Here is a 27970-nt window from a genome sequence, read left to right on the forward strand (position 1 = left end):
TGCATACTTAAAAATAATTGACTGGCAAAACAAAGTAAACAAAGCAAAGCAAAAAACAAATAACTGGAGTAAAATAATTTAAAATAGAAGGTATATAGATTTTACCTTCATGGGGCATTTTCTCACCAAATATTGACATACAGTCTAATTTATTTAATTCAGTTTAATTATTCTGCATGTAAACATGATTGACAACAAAACAACCAACCAAAAACAACAACAACAACAACAACAAAACACCCGGCCTGCGTACACGAAATCCTACAGATCCGACACAGTTACAAGCACAAACTCCTCATCCTACATTCTAAGCACATTCACCTTCTCTATACCACCGGGCCCTGCACCTTTTGAGGAATCCTTTCCAATTAAGGGAGGAATCTCAGAGAGTTTGTCCGGGGCTGAAAGGTGGCAGAGACGGAGGCCATGACAGAGTAGCACGTACGTAACCTGCAGTACCTCACGCTGCTCCGGGGCTTTAAAGACACTAGCTGTCCTGCTCCGAGGGCTCTGCTCTCACTGGGAATAATGGCTCTGACTCTCCCCATTTGCCAGAAAAACCTCCAGAGCCTTTTGTCTCACTTAAGTCTCTTGTTTGTGGTTTCGGACGAGTGATTCTCTTCTCAAAGAGTTTTGTGGAAACTCTGCTGTACCCTTAACCTCAACAACGGTATATATTAAAAAAAAAAAAAATCTTGACACAAAGCGCTTTTGATTCAGAAATAATGTGAGCGGTCTATAGAAATGGCCAGGCTGTGCGTGCTACTCAAGGAGTGCCAGTCTCTGAATGCACTTACTGTATAAAAGCAATCCATTAACTTCCGGCGAATGAATTAAAATATTCAGCATACAGATAGCTGCTATAATTGATTCAAAGGACTGAATGACTGCTTTAGATGTTGCATACATTAGTTTTGGATCTCGGACCTCAAAATCCCTCCAGCAATCAAAGAAGAAGGGTAATTATTTCTGGCCTTTCAGAAATAATTCAGGTATTATTTGTTGAGAGGCTTCAGGCTTTTCGTCTTAGGTGCAGACAATCAAAATTTTAATAATATTTTGCATATATGTAAAATAAAAAATAAACGACTGTATTTAACAATCTATTTAAATGTTTTAGTTTGTAAGTCAAACTTTGGCATTTATACAAAGCGACTTCCAGCTCAAGGGCACAGTGCTGATGACTCAAGTGTGCTCTTCATAGGGATCGAACCAACGTTCTTTTGTTTACAAACCCACCTCTATAATCCATACGAAACAACGTTCCAATTTAGGTGGGATGGTGATAATAGATGGAATCTGCATCACCTCTGCATTTATCAGACATCTCTTCTGGATGAAAGATGGGTCTTGCCTTTTGATCAACGCTCCCATGCAAAACATTTAAGACATAAGACGTCTCCTCCGCCACTCCTCTCTGAGCAACACAAGCCTCAGGGAGGTTTTGTAGGGAACCAAAGCACCTCAAGTTTTTCAGTTAAAGCTTGGCAATCCAAATCCCATGAATTGTCACCGGGGGACATCCTTCAACACTTTTTGAATACAAACAAGGACGTCTTGTGTCTCATCATTGTTTTTAAAATAGCCCGATTGTGGGAGCTATTTATTTGTTTAAAGCTTAAAAATGAGATAATGCAATACATTTTTGGTCTTAACTTAATTTCACTGCATGCAATCTACTAAAACAAATACAAGAGTTTCCTCAATTCAGAGGTTCAAATTCTTTCATGTCAAGGTCCCTGATTAGTATGATATATATATATATATATATATATATATATATATATAAAATGGTATACAAAATTTCCAAACTTAAATCATTTGCTCAATATTTTAATAATTTGCTTTGGCTTCACCTTGTACTAAATATATTTTAAAAACTGTGTACAATTAAAAATACACTTAAAATACTTTATTTTTCCACACACTATTAATGGTAGATGCATAACCTGAATACATTTTCAATTGAATCTAAATTCATTCATTTCTTACTTGTCAGTTGCGTTTGCTAAATAATTAAATGTTAAATATACATTTATATACCACTTTTCACAATTAACACCAACTCCAATGCAGTTTTCACGGAGAATATTGCCTTACAACCCCCAGTGAGTGTATGTTACAAGGAAGAAGAGAGGCAAACAATGAGTAGAGCTTGTGCTGAGGTTGTGGACGGGTACATGAAGAGTTTGCTTTGCTGTATATTGCTTAGCTCAAAAGCAATTACTGTGCAAATTTTTATGAAGTGACTGTCCTTTTCTTCCATTCGCTTCCTGCCAACACTATAGATTACATTTGGTAACTTTTAACATGCTATACTTACTAAACAAATTGCCTTTAAAACTATTTTCACTCAGAAATTGCTACATTTCACAAATAATTAAAGAAATGTAAAGTAACATTGAATTAAACAAAATGTACATTTGTAAAATGTACTCCATTTATGCTTATTATTTTAAGTTATTTATTACAGTGTAGTAGTTAACTGCAGGAGATTCAAGTGAGAGTTTCTGTCCTGGGTTTTCGTGCTACTGTTATAATGGCAATTTGCATATACGCATACGTTTTTAGATTTATAAAACCATTCTCACATACTCTTAGACATGCTAATACAAATTAGCAGAAGATTGTGTATACAAGCTTAAACAGCTTATTATGCACAGCCTCATCTGCATATAATTTCCATATGCATTCAGACAGGTGATTTAATATTGTTTAGATATTTTAGGTGAAAATAAAACAAAGACACTGATGAAGACAAGTTATTCTTGCATTGTAAGCGCAGTGCAGCAGATCACTGAAAGAACTTGCTCACCATTTTCTTAAACAAACTCTGAACTGCAACAGTATTTTTCATAATTTTGGGAAGGCCACAGGCGGCCATCAAAGCGATCGCTGTCAGCATTAAGTGGTACAGCTCTGCACAATACAACACATCTGAGTGCATCTTAACAGCATCATCACACCTACATCCACGAATACCAATGATCAGACTGATCCAGACAGCTGACAAAAGATGTTTCCACAGACCAATGGTCCATTTGACTGCCAAACTAACAACTCTAAGTGTGCATTAGACATTGATGTTTACTTCAAAATAAAATATATTTTTTGAACGGAGAACGCAATTTTTGCAATTTAAAACAAGCCCAAGTGGAATCATCATGAGCCAAGAAATCTACGCTTTCGTTAAAAACACACTCCCCTTAGAATGTCATGGGAGAAGTCTAAAAGCAGTGCATCTATTACCAATCTATTCATTTCTTACATTTTAATGCCTTTTCAATCAGTTCCATATAATTAATTTAATTTTATAACTCCTGGATGATGATGCCTGCATCTGATTTGAGCATTTACTTTAATACACGCATGAGGTTTTGTTCTAAATGTGTTGAATTAAATCAGAAGCTGAGTTTTGAATCGTTCATTACTTTGTAACAGGAGACATACTAGCAAGAAAAGAATTCTTTACAACTTATAAAAGTTTATTATTTATTATAAATACTGCAAATGGCACTTTTGAGGGCAAAAAAAATAAGTCAGATTAAAAATTCTAGGTTAAACCAACAATTAGCTTTAAATGTTGGCACTGGCGCTGCGTTTTCCGGTCATTTAAATTTGGCAAATGGAAAGATCATGGATCAAATTAAACAATTTTGCCAGCAGCAATGGGATAATACATTTCCCTCAACATTTATTCATTTTGAATCTAGTTAAATGAGGCATTTTGTGTACAATCAATAACTGGGCTAATATATATTCACCAGCATCAGTCAGTCTGATGTTACTCGGTCTCAGACAATGTGCACATAGGTATTCCATTGACCATCTGATCCGTACTGCACTCAAAAAACTGGCAAGAATAGGACTTTTGCTATGCAATTTGATTAAGCCGCTGAGTAGCAAGCAAACTAGATTAGTGGTTTTCAGCCAGTTCTGCTTCAGAATCCAAGATGGGTATCAAAACTGTACAAATAAAACATCCTCAAAAGTGCACTGGTCTTTTATAAACTGCGAAGCCTATTTATTTTCCGATTCTATCAATACACGATTACGTGGAGATTTGGGGTCACAACCTACCAAAACCACTGAGAAAACGCTTACTCAAAAGTCAGGATCCATGTCCCCTTACTCAAGAGAGCAGTGAAATCAAGAAGCTACAGCAAGCAGATGTCAACAAGCTAAACTTTGTCCTCCCATCTTCTGATATCACAGAGATCCATCTCAACATGTGCAATCCATAATCACAAGCTGCTCTCTGCATGGAGAATTTCCTGTATGTTCAACCCTGATAAAAGCAGAGCCGAGTGCTACAAACAGAGAAAGACAGAGAGCGAGAGATAGAGAATAGGAAGGAGGTAGAGAGGAGGAGAGGCAGAGAAAGCTGAACGCTGAGATATCCAGCCTTTTAATCCGACAGTAACCAGAGGGCTTTTGTGAGGGCTGGAAAATCGCAGCATTGATGTAACGCTCTCTGCTATCTCTGGCTGCTGGATCTTCGATAAGCGTGGGGGTCAACACAGTCTTTACATTTAAGCATTGCTGCTTTATCAGAGAGAATGCAATGCTATACATTCCTGTACTCATTAACTTGCTATCTGATGCATTATCTGAATTAAATTCAACACGATGCACTGATGTGTTTTTGGACTAAATCTAACACACAAAACCAATCAAAAGTTTGGGGGTGGTACGATTTTTTCATGTCTACTGATTTCAATGTAAACTCCCACTACTATAATTGGCTAATATCTTTGAATATACAGTAAAAATTATCATTACATGTGGAAGTCTTTTGAGAGCGTTTACCATGCTTTTACAATAACAGCCACCAACTAATGGTGAAAAGTGTTGATTATAGCATTATGATTAAAACAGGTACTCCCATTGCATCAAAGGTTGCAGCGGTTATATAGAGAATAATCTTTGATTGCTTTCTGTATATAAATTAATCACAATATTACATAACAGACGGTTTTCATGGAACAGTGTGAAGTTAATCGTTTACTAAACATTTAGTCACTGGCTTGAATCACTAATGCAACAACGAATGTCTGTACATGGGCCTTTACTGTACATACAGTACTTCACCGATCACAGGTCATGATGCTCATGAAATGCAATTTCAGATTTTTATGTTTTCCCAAAACGGTCTTTCTTTACCTAACAGCAGTATCACTCTTGTGATTGATGGACAGACATGAATTATTCAGAACGCACCTCCCTGATTACATAGACAATGATGCATATTGATCGTAACACGATCCTCCCAATTTAAAATCTGGGTATTTCAGAAAAGTAGAAAAGTTAAAAGTTTAAAATCATATTTTAAGCTGGGGAGTTAGTTTTGAGTTTTGACACTTGCAGTATGTTTTTATAATGTCTTGTATGTGTAAATATCAAGAACACTGTGATTAACAAATGGAACCTTTTGGTAAACTTTTTTTTTTTTTATAAATTTTGAAAAAGTTCTGCAGCTTATATTTTTGTGAAAACAGGATTTTTTTTTTTTTTTTCTTTGTTCTTTGATGAATAAAAACTTCAAAAATAACATCATTTTGTTGTCTTGGCTGTCAATTTTGATCTACTAATGCACCCTTTCTGAATTAAAGCATTCATTTTCTTTGAAGAAAAAAAAATCTTACCAATCCCAAATATTTGAAAGGTAGTGTAAGTATCTTGTCCTTTCAGTAATGCATCAGTATGCCTGTTCAACAGAATGCTGTGCATCAAAAATTCATTGTTAAACTGTATTTTTAGTTTTTAAAGTAATTTCGACAAGGCCATTCATGAATGAGGCCAAATGCAAACATTGAAACATGAAACTAAACAACTTATGTAGCAATGGCTTTCTGAATGATTTACACAGAAATATGTCCTGCACAAGTTTCATGAATGAGTCCCATTGAACAAGCTGACAGTATGCCGATAAAGGTGAGATCCAGGCTAAGATGCCTTAAGGTTACAAATATACATGTGCTGTTTGTGTTTTGCTTTAACTGTTGACCTTTCTGCAAAAAAAAGAACAAAATTTAAATGAAAAATATGACATCAAATGACTTCTATATCAATGGTTTTTCTAAAGTAGCACTCTCCAACAGTGACATTGGCGGATTAAGCTTCAGCGGGGGACCTCCCTTGAGCTCCGTGTGCTCTCACTGAGCTCCTAGAGCGTGACGCCAATGAGAGGAGGGAACGGCAAAATACAGCAAAATGTTACTGGCATTGGTTGATTACACCATCAGTGCACAAATCCACATCAACGGGTCAAACTGATGGAACAGGACTGACTAATTACAGAGTAAACAACTCACTCATTTGGTCAACACCACTTTCAGGCACGTCCCAATCAATGTGAACTTCAAATTACTAGAAATGTTCTGTGAGCGAGCACTTTGGTACACCTGCAATGTGTACCAAAAAGAGTGACTACAATGATGATAATAATAAATATCAAAATTAAAATAAAAAGTTAGATAGAATGGATTTAATATAAACATACAAAAATATTACAGGTAGAGATGCACCAATATTACAATTTTATCCCATACAAAAAAATGTGTATATATATTTTAATGCTATAACTTATAAATGGCTGACACTATTAGTATACTATATAATAGTATTTTTAGTGAATTTAAGCATCACAATATTATACAGTAATGTAAAGTATGAAAAATTGATATTAGAATGATTTCTGAAGGGTCATGTGACATTAAATACTCAAATGATGGCTGCTGAAAATGTAGTTTTGCCATTACAGGAATATATATATATATATATATATATATATATTTTAAAATATATTAAAATAGAATATAGATTGTGATAATATTTCACAAAATTAGTTTATGTATTAGTTACTGTATTTTTGATCAAATAAATGCAGAATTGAGAACTTCTTTTAATAACATTAACAAAAAATAAAAATAAATGTTTAAAAATCAATCCTAAACTTCTGAACATACAGCGGGTAAAATAAGTATTGAACACGTCACCATTTTTCTCAGTAAATATATTTCTAAAGGTACTGTTGACATGAAATTTTCATCAGATGTCAGTAACAATCCAAATAATCCATACATACAAAGAAAACAAAACAAAAATGTTAAGAAATTAAGTTCTGTGTAATAAAGTGGAATGACACAGGGAAAAAGTATCGAACACATGAAGAAAGGGAGGTGCATAAAAGCATGGAAGCCAAGACACCGGCTGAAATCTATCAGCAATTAGAAAGCAATCCTGCCCCTTGTCAGTGGAAATTAATATTAGTTGGTTCAGTCCCAACTGATGGCCTATAAAAAGGTGTCTCACACAAGAAACATTCATGGGTAAAAGCAAAGAGCTCTCTCTCAAGACCTTCACAACCTTATTGTTGCAAAACATACTAATGGCATTGGTTACAGTTGAATATCTATACTTCTGAATGTTCCAGTGAGCACTGTTGGGGCCATAATCTGGAAGTGGAAAGAACATCATTTCACCATAAACCGGCCAATACCAGGTGCTCCTCGTAAGATTTCTGGCATAGGAGTGAAACGAATTATCAGAAGAGTTGTCCAAGAGCCAAGGATCACTTGTGAAAAAAGACCTGGAATTAGCATATGCAATTGTTTCAAAGAAACAATGGCCTGTATGCACGCTCACCAAGCAGGGCTCTATTGCTAAAGAAAAAGCATACTGAAGCTCGTTTAAAGTTTGCTGCACAACATTTAGACAAGCCTGTGAAATACTGGGAGAATATAGTCTAGTCAGATGAGACAAAAATTGTACTCTTTGGATGCCATAATACACACCACGTGTGGAGGTCAAATGGCACTGTAAAACATCACCCCAAAACATCATGGTGCGGCACTGGCAAAATTCATATAATTGAAAGAAGGATGAATGGAAAAATGTACAGAGACATTCTTGATAAAAATCTGCTGCCATCTACCAGGATGATGAAGATGAAATGAAGGTGGACATTTCAGCGAGACAATGATCCCAAACACACAGCCAAGGAAACTCTCAATTGGTTTCAGAAAAAGAAAGTAAAGCTGCTAGAATGGCCAGCCAATCACCTGACTTGAATCCAATAGGAAATCCATGGCAAGAACTAAAGATCAGAGTTCATAGAAGAGGCCCACAGAATCTTCAAGATTTGAAGACTGGGCCAAAATCACACCGGAGCAATGCATACAACTAATTTCTCCATACAGGAGGCGTCTTGAAGCTGTCATTACCAACAAAGGCTTTTGTACGAAGTATTAAATACATTTCAGTAAGCGTGTTCAATACTTTTTCCCTGGGTCATTCCATTTTGTTACACAGAACTTAATTTCTGAACTTATTTGTATTGTTTTCTTTGTATGTACGGATTACATGGGTTGTTACCGACATCTGGTGAAAATTTCATGTCATCAGCAGCTTTAGAAATATATTTACTGAGAAAAATGGTGACGTGTTCAATACTTATTTTACCCGCTGTATGTGTGTGCGCACGCATGCGTGCGTGTGTGTGTGTGTATGTGTTTAAACATCAAGTAAATAAATAAATAAATTAGTGCTGTCAATCGATTAAAAAATGTAATCGCGTTAATCACAGTCGTGGACTGTGATTAATCATGATTAATCACAAATTTAAAATACTAGGATTTACCTGTAAATGTGTTGAAATAAAGAAGTGCATGACAAACTAGTTTAACCTTTCACACCTCCACCAGGTATGAGACATAATCCTTATTCTTTTATCATTATTCTTTTGTTTTTATTCAGCCATTATCAGCAATAAAATGTTTACCAAGCCACATCGCTTACCAACTATTATCAAAAGTATTTCTAAATAAATACAACAAAACATTTCTTGCGACCTTACGTGAAGTATTATGACAAAATGCATTATAAAGAAGAATTTGACCTGTTCTGCAGCTGCATTAGAGCTAATATTAGCATCATGCTTCATAAGACAGTTTATGAGATTAATAAGTACACTTTTACTCAGAACTCACTTCAAACCACCATTGAGTGTTTGTAATAACTTCCTTTTGCGATCACATGTGGAATTTGGTCGTTTACTGTTGTTAAAATATGCTATTTATAGCCTTTTATATTGCTGCACAAATTAGCATTTCAGATGTACACATTAATCTAAAAAAAAATCACATACAGACCATATCCTATCGTAATCGTGTGTTTATTATCTTATATAATCTATAGTGGCTGTTGTCATGTTTATTTCTGCTGTGTAAAAGACACGTATGCTGTGGCTGAAACTCACGTTGTTTGTGATGTTACCGCCTCTCAGTTCTTAAGTTGCCAGGGATACATTCCAAGTATAATACACATTAGTAAAAGGATCTTTTTAATTTTTATTTGTCTATATACATTTTGGGCGGCCGCGGTACATTAAAAAAGTAGCCCAAAACGGCTCTGTAATTTTTCCCGCGACTGTATTTTCAAAATAGCCCACTTGTGCCGTTACCCTGGCAACACTGGTTCTGTACCCTCGTCACACAATGATACATAACCTTCCGCGATGACGGGAAGTAGTTGGGGTCAAACTTTATCAAGCGATTAATTTGCGTTAAAAAATATTAACGCGTTAAAATTTTTTGATTAATTGCATGCGTTAACGCGTTAACGTTGACACCCCTAAAATAAATACATACATACATAAATAAAGCTTTTTTTTCCCCCCTGAAGTCCAGGCCGCTGGTATGGAATACTGCAAATAATGCCTTGCATATTGTATGTAAAACCCAGCTCACAGCTAATGAAAGGGATGAAAGGCAGTGATGTCACAGAATCAAGCTTTGATTCATACCCCAAATATGTTTCACAGATCCTCCATCACATTAGTCATTATCGAAAATGTCAGCTGGAATTTGGGCAAATCTGTGGGTGCCTGTTGACTCATGCATTAGCATTGTCCCTCTGAGGCTATATTTACACTGTAGTCTGTCTAGATGACTAAAAAAACAACAACTCCTCACTGTGCCAATGACAATGTGCAAAACAGACTCAGAATTTTCTCAGAAAGCACAGGTCTTCTATGGACAGCACATGCGGCATACAAGGAGACTTACATTTAGCATTTTCACTACACAATATCATTGTGAGCAAATAATTATGCTGTGCTCGCTTGGAGACTACAAAACAACTCCTTGTATAGTCATAACAATCCAACCATGCAAGCTAAACCTTAATGGAAAATACATGCGGATCTTGACTGTTAATCTCGGTCAGCAGTTATTACAGCATCAAAAACACCCTGACCCGGGAGACTGTCGCTATGCTAACAACAGATTCCACAGCGAAGGATAAAGGTTTAGCAAGCCACAGTCGTAGTGGCCTCCGGTTCTGAATCAGTGCTTTCAGATAAATATTACATCCTCCCTTTGAGACAAAGCTGTTAGAGGATGCGACCCAGTTAAGGCTGCATTGTATTTCAATGTGTGGTCGTTCTCATGAACTAATAAAGCTGTGTAAACAGTCTAACACCATTTTCATTTCCCATGTGGCATTATAAATCTGCTACAATGTGCATGGCAAATGCCGAATTGTTCTTTACATGAATAATCAAGCCTGATGTCAGCACATGTGCAGTTCTGCTGGCATACACTATCACACCTCCTGTTTTCAGATGTGAGCCCTTGGGTGTAGCAAAATCTTGCAAGAAATACATTTGAATGCAAAACTATACCATAAAATAATGAAAAGGCTGTGCTGAGTTGTGCTTCTCATTCATGCAGACACAAAACAAACCAAAAAAAACACCCTGAAATGAATTTTTAAATCAAGCAAATAGAAGCACTTCTAGAATGTGTGATAACAATGACAAATTGTGGGCGCAACAATTAGTCTCTGCATACCTACAAATAGCGAGTTCTTCATTCATCATGACTGTAATTTATAAATTGTTTAATTAGCTTATATGTAAAGAGTAAGATAATGTGTTTTTATCCTTTGTTTTCTATTTCTATTCTATCTCATTCTATCTTCAGTTTACATAATATATATTTATTTATATTTACTTAGACACAAAAAATATACAATATTCATGTAATTATTGCACTGTACATTTTTCTGCCTATTACATGTTTTGTATTTTATAAAAAGTGGCTCACTCGTTGGCATTTTTTTAAAGATAAATTAAGCTGCCAAAATTTCAGATGCGAGCCCATGGGTGTAGCAAAAGCATGCGGGAAATAAATTTGACTGCAAAACTACCATAAAAGAAAGTAAAAGCTGTCCTGAGTGGCATGTTTTGCATCTCATTCACGCACGCAAAAACAGCCTACCATATTTTTTAATCAAGTGAATAGAAGCACCGCATTTAATCACCAATGGCTATTCAAGAATGTGAGGTAACAATGATGAATTTTCTCGTGGGCGCAGCAATTAGCATAAAGAAAAAGTGATTTATTATGTTGTGGCGGAGCGATGGGTTTTGTTTCAGGCCAGATACTTCTTGCAGCACACTAAAGGCCAGCCATTACAAGCGAGCCCACTGACAGGGATTATGCACGGTGACATTTAGCGCGCTGCACACATTACAGTGAGCCCCTTTGCCACAGTCTCACATAATCTGACTTCCGCCGTCTGTAGGAGGTCACTGCACCGATACTGAACCGAGAGGTTAATATTCTGCCCTGTTTACTGGTGCAGTGCAGTAAGCGCTGTAATGCTTGGTAGGCTACATGCTGAGAATTAGACGCGCTACCGTAGCCACCCCCGAGAAGGTCTGCCGGCGGAAACCCCTCCTCGTAAGATCGCAACCCACACTGATTGGACCAAACCTGAAATGTGTTGCTAGGAGTCAACCTTTCTCCACAGCCGAACGGACAGGCTTTGACCGGGGCTGAACTCGTGGCCGACAGGGGCCGCCACGGGCGGCTCTTCCCCTGAGAGAAGCATCGAATCAATTAAAATTGTCATCTCTTATCCAATTGGCTGGATTGTATTGGTTCCGTGTGCTTAGCGCAGGGATGCTGCTGCTGTGCGTCAGAAAACATCAGACGTAGAACAGCTTTGCTGTGGTATGACTAATCAGACTCTGGTGTAAACAAAAGCCCATTTCAGGCGATCTGAGAACAGCAGGCCAAGTCTTTTACGATAGATTTGGCTTCTCCCTTTGCTCACTTTCTCTCTTTTATGGTGCTCTGGAAATGGAGTGTTGCCAGAGGGAGAGGGAGAGATTCTTACTTGTGCATTTCTTAACGCCAGATCCCTTCTTCAAGGCATGGCGGCTGAGCTTGCAGTTGAAATTGTTCTCCCAGAACTCCGCAAACCAGATATTCCTCCGGTTGTTCTCGAGTGTGCGGCTGGTGAAGTAGCGATCAAAGCCTGAGGGTAGATCGATGAGATCTGTGTCAATTTAATGCGCTCTGTCAGAGTCAAAGCTCTCAGCCAATGAACTTCAGAAAGCAACATGATTTGACGGAACATTTGCATCTAACATCATTTTCGTCTCACCGAGAATGTTCTATTTTTGCTATGAATAGTTCACACCAAAAAAATGAAAAATCTGTCATTATTTGCTCATCCTCATGTCAGTTCAAACTAGTTGACATTTTTCTGTGGAACACAAGAGGATAATTTTTGAAGAACAGTTCCTAGTTCCTAGCAGTCAAGCTCCAAAATAGACCAAAACATTTTAATTGAAAAAAATTAAAATATATATATTTTTTTTGGTCATGAGATACACAAATAGGACTGCACAATAAATTGATGCTGATATCAACTGGACAAATATAAACCCACAATATCAATACTTAGCACCACTAACCTAATCATCTAGATGTAGGCTAAGTTTGCAAATTCTGTGTCTCTGTGTGAGCGAGCAGTGCAGTTTCAGCCGCATGCATGATGCCCATGGTGTTTTCAGTGTCTCACTATATGGGGACACTCCACATGAACTTCATCTCCAGAGCTGCTCCAAGAGTTTACTTCATGAGCATTTCATTTTATAAAAGCTACCTGAAAACACGCACTGTAACTCAAAAGGTCTGCCAAAATAAAGATCTGGTTTAATATCATATCTTAATATCAGAATAAATGTACATAAATTACATTATTAACACCACAATATATTGCTATTGTATAGTAAAATGTAATTCTTAAAGTAATAATAATAATAATAATAATATGTATTATATTTTAAATGATTTATTATGTATTTAACAACAGATTTAACACAATGCTAAATCTAACAATTAATTTACAACAAAACATTGCATTGTTTGTCAAATATACTGTACTGTTTAAATAAAGTATTTTTGTTGTATTCGTAATAATAATAATAATAATAATAATGTACAATGTTCAAATACATGTTATCATTTATTATTATTATTATTATTCTTATACAAAGATGTTGTGTGGCACATTATTTGGAAAACAAAATAAAATAAAATAAAATGCAATGTTTTGTAGTAAATTCGTTTTTTTATTATTTTAAATGATACAATATTAAAAAAATCTATTAAAAAAATGGTGGAATCAGATTTCAGAGGCTTTAAAATAAAGCTTAGCCTAGTCTGTGGAGTTTACTTGTAAACAAAATGCTTTTACATGGCTTAGGAAGACTTGGAATAAAAGCACACTGACCACTTAAGCCCATTGACCACTTCTACTGTGGAACTGTGCGTTTTTAAGAACTTAACAGGCTTGTCTGCATAAAGATACTTCAAGGTCTTCTTTTGTGTTCCACTGAAGAAAGAAAATCAATTTCAGCATTTGGAGGATTTTTTTGTTTTTGAGTGAACTATTCCTTTAACACTATGCATGCACCATATGTTTTGCTTATTAAATGCATCACCAGTAGCTAAAGTGTTGTCAGAAAACATTAAGCACACACTCCGGTTCAGAACTGGTCTCTAATGGATGAGAGCGACCACTGACAAGTGGAGGATTTAATCTGTCACTTGCCTCTGATGTTCTGTCGTTTGGGTAGGATGGTGACAGCTCCCTCGGCCATTTCCTCCTGGTGAAGCACTGGCGATATCTTCGAGCCCCAGCTATCTGACCCCACCCACAGGAAGTGACCCGTCTGATTGGCTTTTTTTGCCGCCTGCAGTAGCCGCCTGTTAAGAGATGAGTGGCAGTTTCCATAAAATGTTGAATATAGGCTTTGCTCCCAGGCTCCGAGTCACATCAACTCTAATTACTTGTTTGCATTCTGTGCTGCTTTGGTGATTCTCCATTTACAGTAACTGCAAATCAATATGTTATTGAAAGGTCAGTATCGACACTGCTCAGCGCTGAAATTTCTAGGCATTCTCCGTCAGGCACGGTAGCAATTGATGTCAAAATTAGTCATGCACAACTGACAGCAAAAGCATTTCCCCAAGATAATAATGGCTCAATAAAGTATGTTTCAGGCAGCGCACACAAAATCATTTGCTGTCTTTTAAACAGAAACAGACTTAGAGCGTCTTCACACGCAGTGTCTTTCCGTAAGCCTTGGAATGCATTCTCTGGGCTTATGTGCCAGTAACTTATCAATATTTTTAATAACTGCATAAAAATTCACTCACATCTTTGGCAGCTACGCCCTCGCTGCAATTTATTTACCTACATTAAACATGAAACGGCATTCACAACTCATTTTACATGCAAAATGATGTATTAACTACAAAATTGCTAAAAGCTATTTGGCTATTGGTTAATATTAATCAACAATCTACACAGTCAAGGTGACATCAGCTGAAAAGGAAACTTAAAACAAGTTGGATGATTGATATCTGTGGAATATCATCCACAGTAAATTTAAGAATGCGTATTAAAGTACATAGGGTCAATTTTGAGTTCACATTCATGTTATCAAGACATTTTTTTTATTAGAAAAGCATACTTTCTGAATTACAGGTGCATCGATGTGAACATGGATAAACAAGTCATTATGAACTCAAGGACAACGGCTGACAAACAATAATTAGAGAAGCATGATTAAACAGTCATCCTGAACGCTTAAGCTAGCAACAAATTGAAAAAGTTTGACCATAATTATTCCTTCAAATTAAAATCATTATTATTCAATGGATGTCTAATAGCACATTTAAGTGAAGGCTTTTTGTCAATTTTCATGAGAACAGCTGGGTTCTAATAATTCTGATTAGGTGCTGCAGGTGCTCAGTGCTGGGGCGTTCAGACGTTCCCATGGGGCAAATTAAACGTGTTATAATAGAGGTCAGGGAAATGAGTTTTTCACCTCCCTGCAAAGTCCTTGTTGTGTATTTCAGATGTTATTTTTGAAAGCAATACCCATTTTGGAGTTTGTTTTATTAACTTTGTAGCTCTGCACAAATGAATTAATAGCAGAAATAAAATTAACTACTTCACCGTAGCTACGATAAAAGAACTTATACTATATAATTCTTCAAGATAGATGCTAATTTAAAAACAACAAAAGCTACTCACCTTATATCATCCTCATTTGCAAATATAATAACAACCCTCGCATTCGGATTTTCTCCCAGTCTCTGAATTATCTTATCAAACTCCCCTGTTTTCGGCTCACGGGGGATTTTCACCGACTGTGAGATACACACACTTCCTGTGGGGGAAAAAAAAAGAAAAAGTGGCATTATTGCTAGTTGCAAAATATGGAATCACATGTTGAAAAATTCCCCGCCGAATAGCTTATTATGAGCAGTCCTGTCCAAACTCACTCATGCACTGGTTGACGGAGACATTGCTATGTTTGTCAGCTCAAATATATGCTATAAAAATAGGCAACTGTTATCGTAAGGAGATATTTCTACATCATCTGACCTTTAAAAATTACTTTTGTTGGTGTGACCTAGTGTAGTCAGGTTTATTCGGATATATTAAATCCTATTTTTGACTTGAATAAATCCAGTTACCACATTTTTCGGTCACTTGACAAAATGTTTTTTTACAGTGCACTCGAACAGAACAATGTTTTAAATGCACCACAGAGTGTGTTGAATGTTGAAGTCAAGTGGCTTGCTTTATCCTTATAATTTTCTCTGCACAGTCGACTGAGATCAATACCAGACCCCTTAAGACTAAGGCCAAGACCTGCTGGTCCAAGGGAGCTAAAAAATAGAAGATACTGAATTTATTGCAGCATTCAGTCACTAAGTCACTTTGTATAGTGGATAAGTAGCCATTAAGAGCTGTGGAGTTGTCTGCAATGGTCAAGATATCATATAGCCACCTGTGCTGGAGGTAATTATCACCTTTTGAGTCTTTCAGAGAACATATGCTGAGACCATATCTAGACTTTTGCCTGTAGCTCAAAATTAGACAGTGTGCATTCCGACTCATTTTGCCAGCACGGGACATATATCTGATACATGCATGATACAGTATATTTCTAATTATCTAAATATGTATTTCATTTTTTGACTGATTAAAAACTCAGCGTAATGTAGCTCAAACAGTAAAACACGATGAGAATGCATAAAACTGACAAAAAAATTAATAAAAAATGCAATGCAAGTTGCTTTAAATAAAAGCATCTATCAAATATGTAAATGTTTTTTATATATGTTGTTGTTTCCCTCTATATATAAAACTATCAAAAAAGGATGTCAGCATGGGTAATTATGCTGTTTTGGTCATGTCATATCTTAACGGTAGAAAAGTCTGGATGTTACAGAGAAACTTCATTGTTTAGCTTTGGAACCCCAATGTGATAAAGTTTTGCTCTGCTGGGTTCTTAAATTGCATCAGTTCTCATTATCAGTTTTTTGTTTTGTTATCATGTACGTTACTGTATGTTTAACAAATGCCCTAACTCTTTTGTTGTAATCTGTTGTTGTAGAAAGTCTCATCTTCGCAATCTCCAACCGTTACATATCTATCTTCCTTTCACAGATGCCTTGAATTAACCTCCCGTCATATCAGCAAATAGTCATATGCAGATTAACTGCAAAAAAAAACGCATAATAATAAGCTCATTAAACTTCTCACATCCTTTCCGAGAAAACACCGAGCCCTTGTAAACTTCCACACAAACTGATGGTTGGCGTTCCAAGGAGAGGGCGTTTTCAAAGCGTTTGACCTGTCCTCGCTGAGAGAGGAACACTGATTTGCATCAAAGGCGTTAATTAGACAGAAAAGAGAACCCTCAAAGATGCCATATGGAGAGGCTTCCTAACGGCGGGAGTCTTGCAGTCACTTGCAGCCCTCTGCTGTGTGCATATGCTACTTTCAGTCAGGAGATATTTTGAATGACTGAAGGCCTCAAGGTAAGAACTCCACATGTCACTGAATGAGACGGCTATGAAGCAAAGTCACACAGTGACTTCGGTGGGTGTGTATGAAACTATTTTCTATTTTAATATATTTTACAGAAAGTTTTTTACAGTAGTTAAAACATGTAAATAGTTTGTTAAATTGTCTGCTACCAAACAGAATTGCAAAAACAGACAGACAGACAGATAGATAGCTGAATAAAAATAATTATTGTTTCCAAACAGGTGTCCCTGACCCATTTGCCATTGGTCACCCTGTCCCAAACTCACACCACTGATTGTGGTGTCAGTCTGGTTCTGGTCATCAAGCTGCTGTAATGGAATTCTATGTTAATCAAATTTAGCATATTTATTTTAATGGGGATAAATGGCTTTCTAAAAGGAACAAATGGTGTTTTGATGCATTCCTGTAAGTATGTCTTGTGCGAATTGACCAAAATATGCACAAGCATTTCCAGCAGGGTCATATTTGATGCTTAATCAAAAATAATGAACAGCAGGAGGGGTGATCTGAGAACAGATGGGTACTGACAAGATGGAGGAACTGACTGAGTTATAAGAGTTCTTTGTGTGGGTATAGGTCAGTTTTCTATTTATTTACTTCTTTTTTGGATCCAGTATCCAAAACAGATTTTTGAAAGGAACACTTTCTCTCCACTGTGTCCATAGAAACAAATGGCCTGCACAATATTATTCAACTTCCAATACATTGGAAGAAACTTCCAATAAAGTAGAAGTAACAATAATTTGATAATGTGATTAGAGATAAAAAATGTTCTTTAGAATGGGAATCTTTATTATACCTAGAGGTCAGTGTTTAGCATCACCCAATTAGCCCCTGCTTGCAGATGCTGTGACTACCCCATCTAGATTTAAAAAAAAAAGGCTACCTGGTCTTATGAGGCACCACGTAGGATTTAAATCAAACATCGCTTATCAATACATACATAAAACACGTGCATATGCACCTATAAATTACTCACATATACATGTATACTATTGGATGTTCAAAATATATATATGAAATACACGTGCACACTTATATGAAATCCATACCAATACATATTTTGTTAGTAATGAATGCATATACACTTGTGAATAACTTGCGTATACATATAAACTAACTTGACGCATGCATACACCTATAGACACTCGCTTATACATATAAACTCGATCCATGCATATACACTCACAACAACACACGCACATACATATAAACTCGCTGCATGCAGACACACCTATACATACTTGCATATACATATAAACTTGATCCATGCATAAACACCTATAAACACTTGCACATACATATAAACTCGATGCACGCATACACCCATAAAACACTCGCACAAACATACAAAATAAAATTCACAAACGTATACAATAAGAAAGACGCATGCTTTAGTTGTGTATATACAAGTGATTTTATATGTGGATGTGCGTGAACTTTTCAGTGCAAACGGAAGGTATTTCAGTATAAAGGAAGCAGCGGCACTTCCGGCGGCATCTCCAGATGCCGGGACATTTGAAAATGCTTAACATGGCTTAATGCATTAAAACAGTGTTTTTAAAAGACCAAACTCAATAAACACATTATTAATAAAGCATACGATGTATAGACAAGCAGATGAGTCCAGAATAAGAACGTAATGCGTTTAATTACGTTTCATTTTCATAGATGACAAGTTTGCTTGGTAGCTCACGGAGTATGGAGACAGACTTAGGAGAAGAGAAGCCCCGGTCAATTCCCGTGTAACTACGGTTCAACAAAGCAGTTAAAATCTGCGTAAAAGTAAGTTCAAATGGCACAGTTGCATCAGCTAAAGCCTAGTTTATACTCGACGCGTCCGTAAGTTCGCTTGGGTGTGCGTGCCAAATATGACGCCATCGCGGTGTTAGCAGAAGTTTGCCTTGGGTGAGCGCGACCTCATTTCGCGTGGCGGTGTGCACGACATCTTTTGAGACTCGAGCGAACAGTTCGCGCGGAGCCGCAGTCAATATGAACAGCTTATATTTTCTTTGTAATTTTTATAATAGTTTTAAAATAATTATTCAAATATATGCCTGTAGCACTGTAACTATAGCAAAGTATTCTATGCACCACAAAACAATGTGTCTGTAATATACTGTATTCAGAATAAAACAATATTTATCAACATTGCTCTTTTGAACTGTCCTTATATCTTCTCATTTTATATAACATAATAAAGACATCACATGGGTTAATCTATGGCAAAGTACATTTTGCAGTCCCTAATCTTTATAGAAGTGTTACATTTGCAAAACACTGTAGGGTTTCAACTTATATATTCAAAGAATATCTCAACGGCGAATGCGTCAAGTATAAACGTTTGGGGAGGTGCACGAGCAGTCAGTGGAGGCTCGCGAAGCGGAGCCAGGCGCGAGTATAAACGAGGCTTAATATGTTTTTATATCAGTTTTGCATTTGTTAACACTATCGGGTAGGTTTTGGGTTGGATTTGGTGTAGGGCATATTTCCAACACGATAGAGCATTAACTTTTAGCGACAGTCCCTGGATATTTAAATTCTTAACCGCCGCAATACGTATCTGAAGCAACGTAATAAAAAAACAGCAATACATACCAATATCTACGTAATAAAAACGTGCCAGGGTTCACATATTGAACCTGTGTTTTAGCACCACTCAGTGGACATTTCTATTTGAAACTGTGGCGAAATGTGCAGCAAGGTACGTGAAACGGTGTCGCACAAAAAGTGCGCAGAGGTATGTATTTTTATGAGATCAGGTTGAAAAAATGAATATTTATCCATGATTGCAATTGAAAAAAAAAAAAAAAAAAAATATTGTTGCCAAAATAAATACAACAGCGCAGGAAAATGGCATGTCGAAACATTTCATAGGGCCTTTAAGGAAACACACAAGGAAAAAGAGCCATGACCCAATGTTGTGAGAAGGTTCTAATAATAGCAACGACACATTCAGAGTCTAGCCCTGAGTGAGTCCAAAGTGACAGGATGTCAGAAGTTGATCCTCTGATTTGTGGCAGACTCAATTATCCTTTCCAGACACATTGTGAAAAAAATCTAAAGAGAAGATACTAACAAGCATCCATATGTTTTAGCAGCCTGTCTTCAGTAACAATTAAAGGGACAGTTCACCCAAAACATAAGTATTCTGTCATCATTTATTCTCCTTCATGTAATTTCGAACCTGTATGACTGTTTATCTTTTGTGGAACAAAAAAAGAATTCTGAACAATGTTCTGCTGGCTGTTTTCTATTCAATTATAATAAAAAGGGACTGAAGCTTCAAGAAGGACAAGAAATCACCCAAAAGGTATCATAAAATTGGTCTATACAAGTCATATGCTATATTTCAAGTCTTCTGAAGCCTTTGTGTGAGAAACACTGAAATGAAAGTCCTCATTCACTGAAAGTCTAATTAAAGCTGAGTAAATGACGAAAAATTGTATTTCTTCATGAGCCATTTATTTAAATAGTGCATATCCAGTCATAAAGATTTTCTATTGTTGCAATTTCTGTTTTCACTTGAGAAAAGGAAGCTGATCCATTATTCTACACATTTCTGAAGTAGCACACAACAGAGGAAAAAAAAAGTTGTTTGTCTTCTTTCCTGAAGCAAAAGTTTTGGCTTTGGATTTGAGACTTTATTCCTCTGTCTGGGTTTACCGTGTTCGATTTAAAAAGGGACGACAGCGTCGCATTTTCACGAGTGAGTGGATGTCTGTCATGTTTTCCTCAAGAACTCCCACAGACTTCAACATGATAAAGAACCCCAGCAATCCACAGCTGGTATATCTAACTTAGATATATATTTCAAAAATCCCTTTTAGCAGGGCAATTTTATCAACAAAAATCCATGCTGCATTTGCACCTCGCCCAGAATCAGGCATGCACGGTTTTTGAGAGCAGCCTGTCGGAGAGGAATCACAAAGGAAAGCAAACGTCAGACCGATTCTTGTGCTCTATATATATTAATCTGCATGTTTGTCTCCAGTAATTATGAAGGTTATAATTGTTGATCCATTATTACAAAGCCTTAGGTAACTCACCATATGACTAACCTCCCTCTTGATTAGATTTACCAGGGCCTCCGAGGTTTCTATTTGGATCTCCACATGGAATCAATTACAGCAGGCAAATCTTATTTATCAAATATTGGAGATTTATGTATGCTGAGAGCAGCGTAGGCTGTTTACTTTGTTATTGTGCCATGCTGCGGCTGAAGATTGCTCATCACTCAGCGGTGGCCCAAGTCAACTCCACGGTACCACTGGGCGACCATTTTCCATAGTGATGTATGCTAGTGGCAGTCACCTTTCAAAACTCACCAAATCTATTCCTTCATTTCAGAATTCGACCCTTCAAGGTCCCTCAGCAGCAGGCGCATTATAAATTTGGCCATTACTGGAACCCAGAAGATATTGAAAATATCGAATGAGGTTCTGCTTGAAGGAGAGTCAACAAAGAGAACCGGTGCTGCATGTTTCCCTCAATACCTCGGATGATCTTTTGCGGTAGACTACTTATCGGACGCAAACTTGTTCAATTTGATTACCGCGAACCTACCGCGGTATTAGATAACACTCACACGGTTACAGACATTACGAGCAAATAACTGATATCGATACAGAGTTAAGATGTCACAAAGCCCTCCTTTGAAAACGCCATGAAAGACAGAAGAGAAAAACAGTCAGGCGTTTCACAAACATAGTGTTTTTCTGCTTTTTCCCTGGAGGCAGGACTGAATTGAATCATGTGTTGGTCAGGGCAGAAACACACACACACACACATACACAAAAAAATGAAGTCGGGAATGCCTTCGGGCCTGGAATTGAAGAGCCCTGTCTTACGCTATGCTCGAGTCTGCAGGGAATGACGAACAAATCATAAGACAATCAAACATTATGTGCCAAAGAGGCGACTCTTCATGTCCATCATTTAAAATGTATGGGCTAAGGTTAGGATATGGTCACCGTAATCAAACATCCATAGCCTGCAGACCCTCAATATAACAGGGTCTCTTTACCGGGGGCGTTTTCTCTGAGGAGAATAGAGAGGCAGTGCCTCCGCTCACAAAAAAAAAAAAAAAAAAACCTGACTAATAGCTAGAAAAAGATGACAGATGACTTAATAGTAGTAATCATTACAATTTTTCTGTATTGATGCAGATATTATTTTTGAATAATAAAAAAAATAATCAGCAGTAATAAAACAAAGATTTGCTGACCAATAGTTAGAAAAAGGTGACTCTTAATAATATCAGTAATTAATAATATTAATTTTACTCTATTATTGCAGTTATTATTTTTGTAGCAATGTCAAAAATGTTTAAAAATGTTTACTTTTTTTTTTTAACACAAACATATAAATATATTATAGTGTAGCATTTGGACCAATCAGACACACAATTTTTCATTAGATTAACAAATAGTCACAGACCCCTCACCCAATTCATTGTGTATATTATTACTGTTCTTGTATATTGTCTTTTGTATTGTATACTGTTTTATGCATGTAACCTTACCTATGCCATGTTTAGTATCTATGAAGATACTAAGAATCTTTAGTAGTTTTTGCATTAACCCCAGTCAGATTACATATGCAAATTACCATGTTCAGAGACAAAGAGTCGTAAAATTTCCCTCTGAAATTGCAAGTCACCATTGGCTCTTTGACTCCCCGGAGGTGTGATCTCTATGGTGGATAAAGCTCTCACATCAGTGACCTGCCTCGCCAGTCTGCGGTCCTGTTAGATACTGAGAAGATGAGGATGTGAGCTAGAAGTCTTTTGTACCTTAAGTTTGAGCCAGGCTTCGGCCTTGACTTTCCATTCATCAAAGATCCTAGGATCTCAGCTGATGTCTCTCTTAGCTCTTTTCCACTTTCCACCTGGGAAGAAACTCCCAATCACCATCAAGTCAGAACATCTTTGGAATTCATCACTCTTCAAACCAGGAAGAACATGATCGCAAGTCCAAAACCTTAAAACCATCAAGACTTTCATCTGAGACTGCATCCGGACACTCGTCAATGACCAAGGCAATGCAAGTATCGTACATTTAACTAAACGAAACAGAGGTTTCGTATAAGCTATAGATCCCGTTATAACGGTTTTACTCAGGTGGTTAACTGACTCTTTTCATAGCTTCATTCTCTGGTTTTCCTGATGGTTTCATCCATCAAGTCTCATCTGCCCTTTCCCCATGTATGAGTGACTGTATGTTTGTTTGTTTATATTAGTTATGTGTGTTAGCGTTTAGTTAGTAAAACTGTTGTGCAAAAATTACATGAGTTTCTAGTCCTGCTTGTGAATAATGTCCCTTTACGATTTTGACCCTTGCTACACGCTCTAATGCATTAATACTGTAGGAAAGTATTTTCTGTGGCCACAGAAATGTCCTTTCTTAGAGCTGATATGAACTTACACTGAATGTTCGCTGGATAAACAGATTAGTTGATGGCAATTTCATTCTGCTACAGTTACTACTCAAAGATGATATAAATAATTGTAATTAATCATAATTAATTGTAATTATTTATAGACATTTACCTTTTGAGCTGATTTGCAACAATATCATTGGTTGCTTGTTGATAGTATGAAATAAATGGTGTTCCATATAGTATGCTTTCAATCCAGCAACTGTGCAAACATTAAATTGAACATTAATTCACACTGAACAACAAGAAAACCTAAAATGCTGAAAAAAAACTATTTGCCTTTTCATTTTAGAAGATCAACAGTCACTGCACTTTCCCCAATGAATCTGTCCCCAATTCATTCCAGTCATCTATGAATATCTGACAGAATTCTGTGTGCTGTACATCACATATTATATTACAATAAGTAAGCATTATTTATCAGCCTATCACGCATAAGCAGAGATTCTACAAGGTGCAGGGTACCAATCTCAGTCCCTTCGATCTCTGTGGTACACTACTGCTCTGTCTCATGTGCGTTATTTATTCATTTGTTGCCATGAATTATGAAGGAATTACTCCAAGCAGGCAATGCTACACAAACATAATTCATAAACATCTACAGTGTGGCCCAAAAGTCTGAGACCATGAAGAAAAAAATATATAGGATTTCTTTTATTTAAACGTGGGGGAAAAAACTGTTTTAGAAATTTTATTTGAAAACGCATTATGGTGTATAATGAAGACAATATTCTGTAGTATTTCTAGCCTACTAATCAAATTTGAAATAAAACAAAACAAAACAAAATAAAGAATAAAATGTACATCCCAAAATGCATTCTGTGTGTTGAATGTTGTTGCTTTAAAACCAGTACATTTATTAATCCATCCATCCATAAGCCATATAAACCTTCGAACATCGTGTTTTTTTTTTTTAACTCAAAGTTCAGATCAAATTCCGAAGTTTCATTCTAAATTAAATTCTGAATGGCAAAATTTTGTGGAGTTCATTCAGCTTGACGGCTGCTGTCATTAAGGCAAAAATGAGACAACCAAAAAAATCCTAAGGTATTCTGAAAAATCATATTTCAATTCAACGTTTCATATAAATTATTTTGCATACAAACAAATAAATAAATAAAAGTAGAACTAAATAAATAAAAGTCTCAGATGTTTGGCTCTGTAATTGAAGATCCTACACTTAGGGATCATTCTTTGGAACAAAGGCAACTAATATGATTGAAAATATTTTTGTTGATACTTAAAAAACTGTATTCCTAAATGATGGGGGAAATATAATAGGATTATTCAGTTAGACATCCTACTCATCTACTGTATTACTGCAGTCCAGAGACAGGATGGAGATGTATGTGAGCAAAGCACCATGGGAGACATTCTATCGACCCGCACAGCCAAGACTTAAGCTATTAATTATCTTTGTTTGTTTGTTTCTGCCTTTCTTTCTCATTCCCTGTTGTCCCTTTTCTTTCGTCTTGGCACTTGCTCTTTCTCTACGCCCTGGACAGATGTGCAAACACTCCCGTGAAGCTATAAGGAGATGGCATGGCACTGCAGTGACGCTCATGGTTATTCATATCACGGCCCTCAAGTCTCACGCCATCCGTCCAGCATCCTCTAAATACAGCTGTGGGAGTGGTCTGGATATCCAAAGTTACATAATTAAGCCTTTTATATGGTGTATGAATAAAAACATAAAGCATGAATAAATGAACATAACTGTCAGCATTTCTTCTGTCCATATCCAACCACCAATGAGTTACAATCAATCTTGGAGGTGCTATCATTTTTCTTCTGAAGTAATTTCTATGCTAGCATATTACAGCTAGATTTGTCACAATATCAAAATGTGAGTAGTCAGTACCCTGGGAATGACCTTAAAAGTGGGGGACACATTATAAACATGGCTCATGAATATTAGTTAGATGATATAATGTTTCCCCAGAGGGTGCTTGCAATACAAGGATTACCATTTATCGATTGGGCATTAAATTGATTGACTGCTGAGGCAACCAGTAGACAGTGGATTCTGCTTGATCTTAAAGCTGTTGTTTTACATCACCATTTTACAACACATTTTTCCCTTCATAACATCCAACCAAAACACTCTTATATTATGGTTAAAGATTAAAATAATTATAAATAACATTATTGTTATTAACATTATAATAACATTATAATTATATATAATAACATTATGATTATAAATAACATTTTGGATCCATATTCGAGACTAACCAATATTCTTAAAACTACATTTTAATAATAATAATAATAATAATAAATATATATAGATGATATGTCTGAAAAAATTCAAAAATAAAAATAATAAAATAAATATAGATAAGATAAAATCAAACAAACAGGCACCAGTAAAGTATATAGTAAAATATGATGTAATTATTTCAATGTATATGTTACGTCTAAACAATTTTATTTAGACATAGACCAGTCCTAAACTCACAGCTTCTGTTAATGTCTCTGGCTGCTCAAACAAACAGACCAATGCACAGACCAAGTCTCAGTGTTTACTCCATATATTTTATGGCTGTCTACACTTATACACTTATAGCTGTACACTTTAAACTCTGAAAGTCATGGCATGAATTACATATGATTTTTCTATCAGCAAAAGTAAATATGACCTTTAAAAAAAAAACTTTTGACAACTTTTTTTAGCTCTCCTTTTGACGAACATGACTTCCACAATTACATTCCAAACAGAGTAGTTTCTTATTAATTCAACTCTCTATAACTGCGAGTCCATTTTTCATTTCATGGTTTTTAAATGTTCCCTCTCTTCCAAATTGATTGTCTTTCCTATTGGCGAACGTAATTTGATACATTCGAATGAAACTTGCTCTCCAGTCCATTCTCAAGCACCAGAGTAGCTCTAAGAACAAAGATTTTCTGGATTGCGTTATTTAACTGACATATGCGTTAATGAGTTAATCCATTATGCACTGCACATCTACAGACATGCAAAATGTGTTTGGACACACGTTTTTGAGCTCTGCTGTGCCTGTTAGAAGAAGGGAAGCGGGATTTTTCTACAACGGAGCCTGAAAGAAATGTTCTACAGTAAGTGTGACTGGTCTGGAAGCATGCAAAGGTGGCAATAACATGTCATCAACAGCGGTTCACTTCCACTATTTATTCCAACACTGAACCATGAGTTCACAAGAACCACACCTCAGATGTACTTTTCAAGAGTTCGCTTTCACACCAAGCAAACAAGCTTGAGCTTTTGGCACAGAGTGTGAAAGCACCCTGAGTCTCCATTCATAAGAGCCATTTCTCAAGATAGAATATGGGAGAGGAACAGATGTTGATAGCCTCAATGCGTAGGAGAAACCATGGACACGTGAGGAGGACACTGTTACCCTAGAGAAAAGAAAGGAGTATGACTCCATCTCCCTCAGAACTTCCTCTAGGCAGTTTTGAGTATTCTCACAAAGACTATTCATAGAACTTGACTAGAACAGTTTTAGCTTCCATCTGTTTGCATCCACCAGTGCTTGAGGGTTATGAAAACTTTTTAAGATCCAAATAGCTGTATAATGTGATGAATGACAAATTCTATATTCAATATTTAATGTAGCATCTAAATTAATAACAAATTAGACTAAGTGCATTAAAATCTCTTTTCCTGATCTATATGCAATGCAAAAATTCTGTAGATATTTCGCGGTAACAAAAACCTGGGACCCTCTGCCCAGGGGCCACATGTTGGTTCCAGCCTGTCAGCTAAGCTTAACCTGAAGCACTAGTGACAGTAACAGACTTGGAAACTCAGGAAGAAATTTAGAAGGAAATCAATGGCTGAACTCAGTATTCCTCGCACAAATCGCAAGACCGCTTTCCCCCTGGAGTGCACTTGAAGTTTCATTCTCCGGAAGGAAATGCAGTTGGGAAGGGAAAGCTCTGGAAAATATTGCTGCTTTTGATAAGCTTAAAGTATGGGATTCATTTCACGAAACAACTAGATGTGCATTTTCAGAAACAAATATCAATGTTTTCAAGGCAATAGAATAGCGTTAAGGTTTTAGGGTAAAATTTCATGAACTAAAATTTGATAGAGAAAGAAAGGAAGAGAGGTCAACAGCAATATGCAATATGCAACACATAGACAGAAGCCAGAAAGAAGTCCATTGCGATTCATTGTGCAAAAGCGGACTGCCAAATATACTGACACACATTTATGGTAAACTTTCTTTTCAATTAAAACTTTTATGTCATGTACATGAAGTTGCAATTTTGTACATGTAAAATATCTGTAAAATCCAAAAACACTACAGTTAAAATTCCAATCAAGTTCTTCTCA

The 27970-nt window shown here is 36.4% G+C and overlaps 1 protein-coding gene across 2 annotated transcripts in view; it reads right to left on the reverse strand.

Moving 5' to 3' along the window:
- The window catches only part of grm4 (glutamate receptor, metabotropic 4), a 172203-nt gene that overhangs the window by 38717 nt on the left and 105516 nt on the right, over positions 1-27970 (reverse strand). For both annotated transcript variants that reach the window (XM_058780032.1, XM_058780033.1), the window contains exons 4-6: positions 15403-15538; positions 13912-14066; positions 12187-12327 (exon numbers count right to left, since the gene is read on the reverse strand). In XM_058780032.1, the coding sequence (XP_058636015.1) occupies positions 12187-12327; positions 13912-14066; positions 15403-15538 (432 nt within the window). The remainder of the gene's footprint in view (positions 1-12186; positions 12328-13911; positions 14067-15402; positions 15539-27970) is intronic.

Source organism: Onychostoma macrolepis, chromosome 06 (genome assembly GCF_012432095.1).
Source record: "Onychostoma macrolepis isolate SWU-2019 chromosome 06, ASM1243209v1, whole genome shotgun sequence".
In the NCBI taxonomy this organism is placed as follows: domain Eukaryota; kingdom Metazoa; phylum Chordata; class Actinopteri; order Cypriniformes; family Cyprinidae; genus Onychostoma; species Onychostoma macrolepis.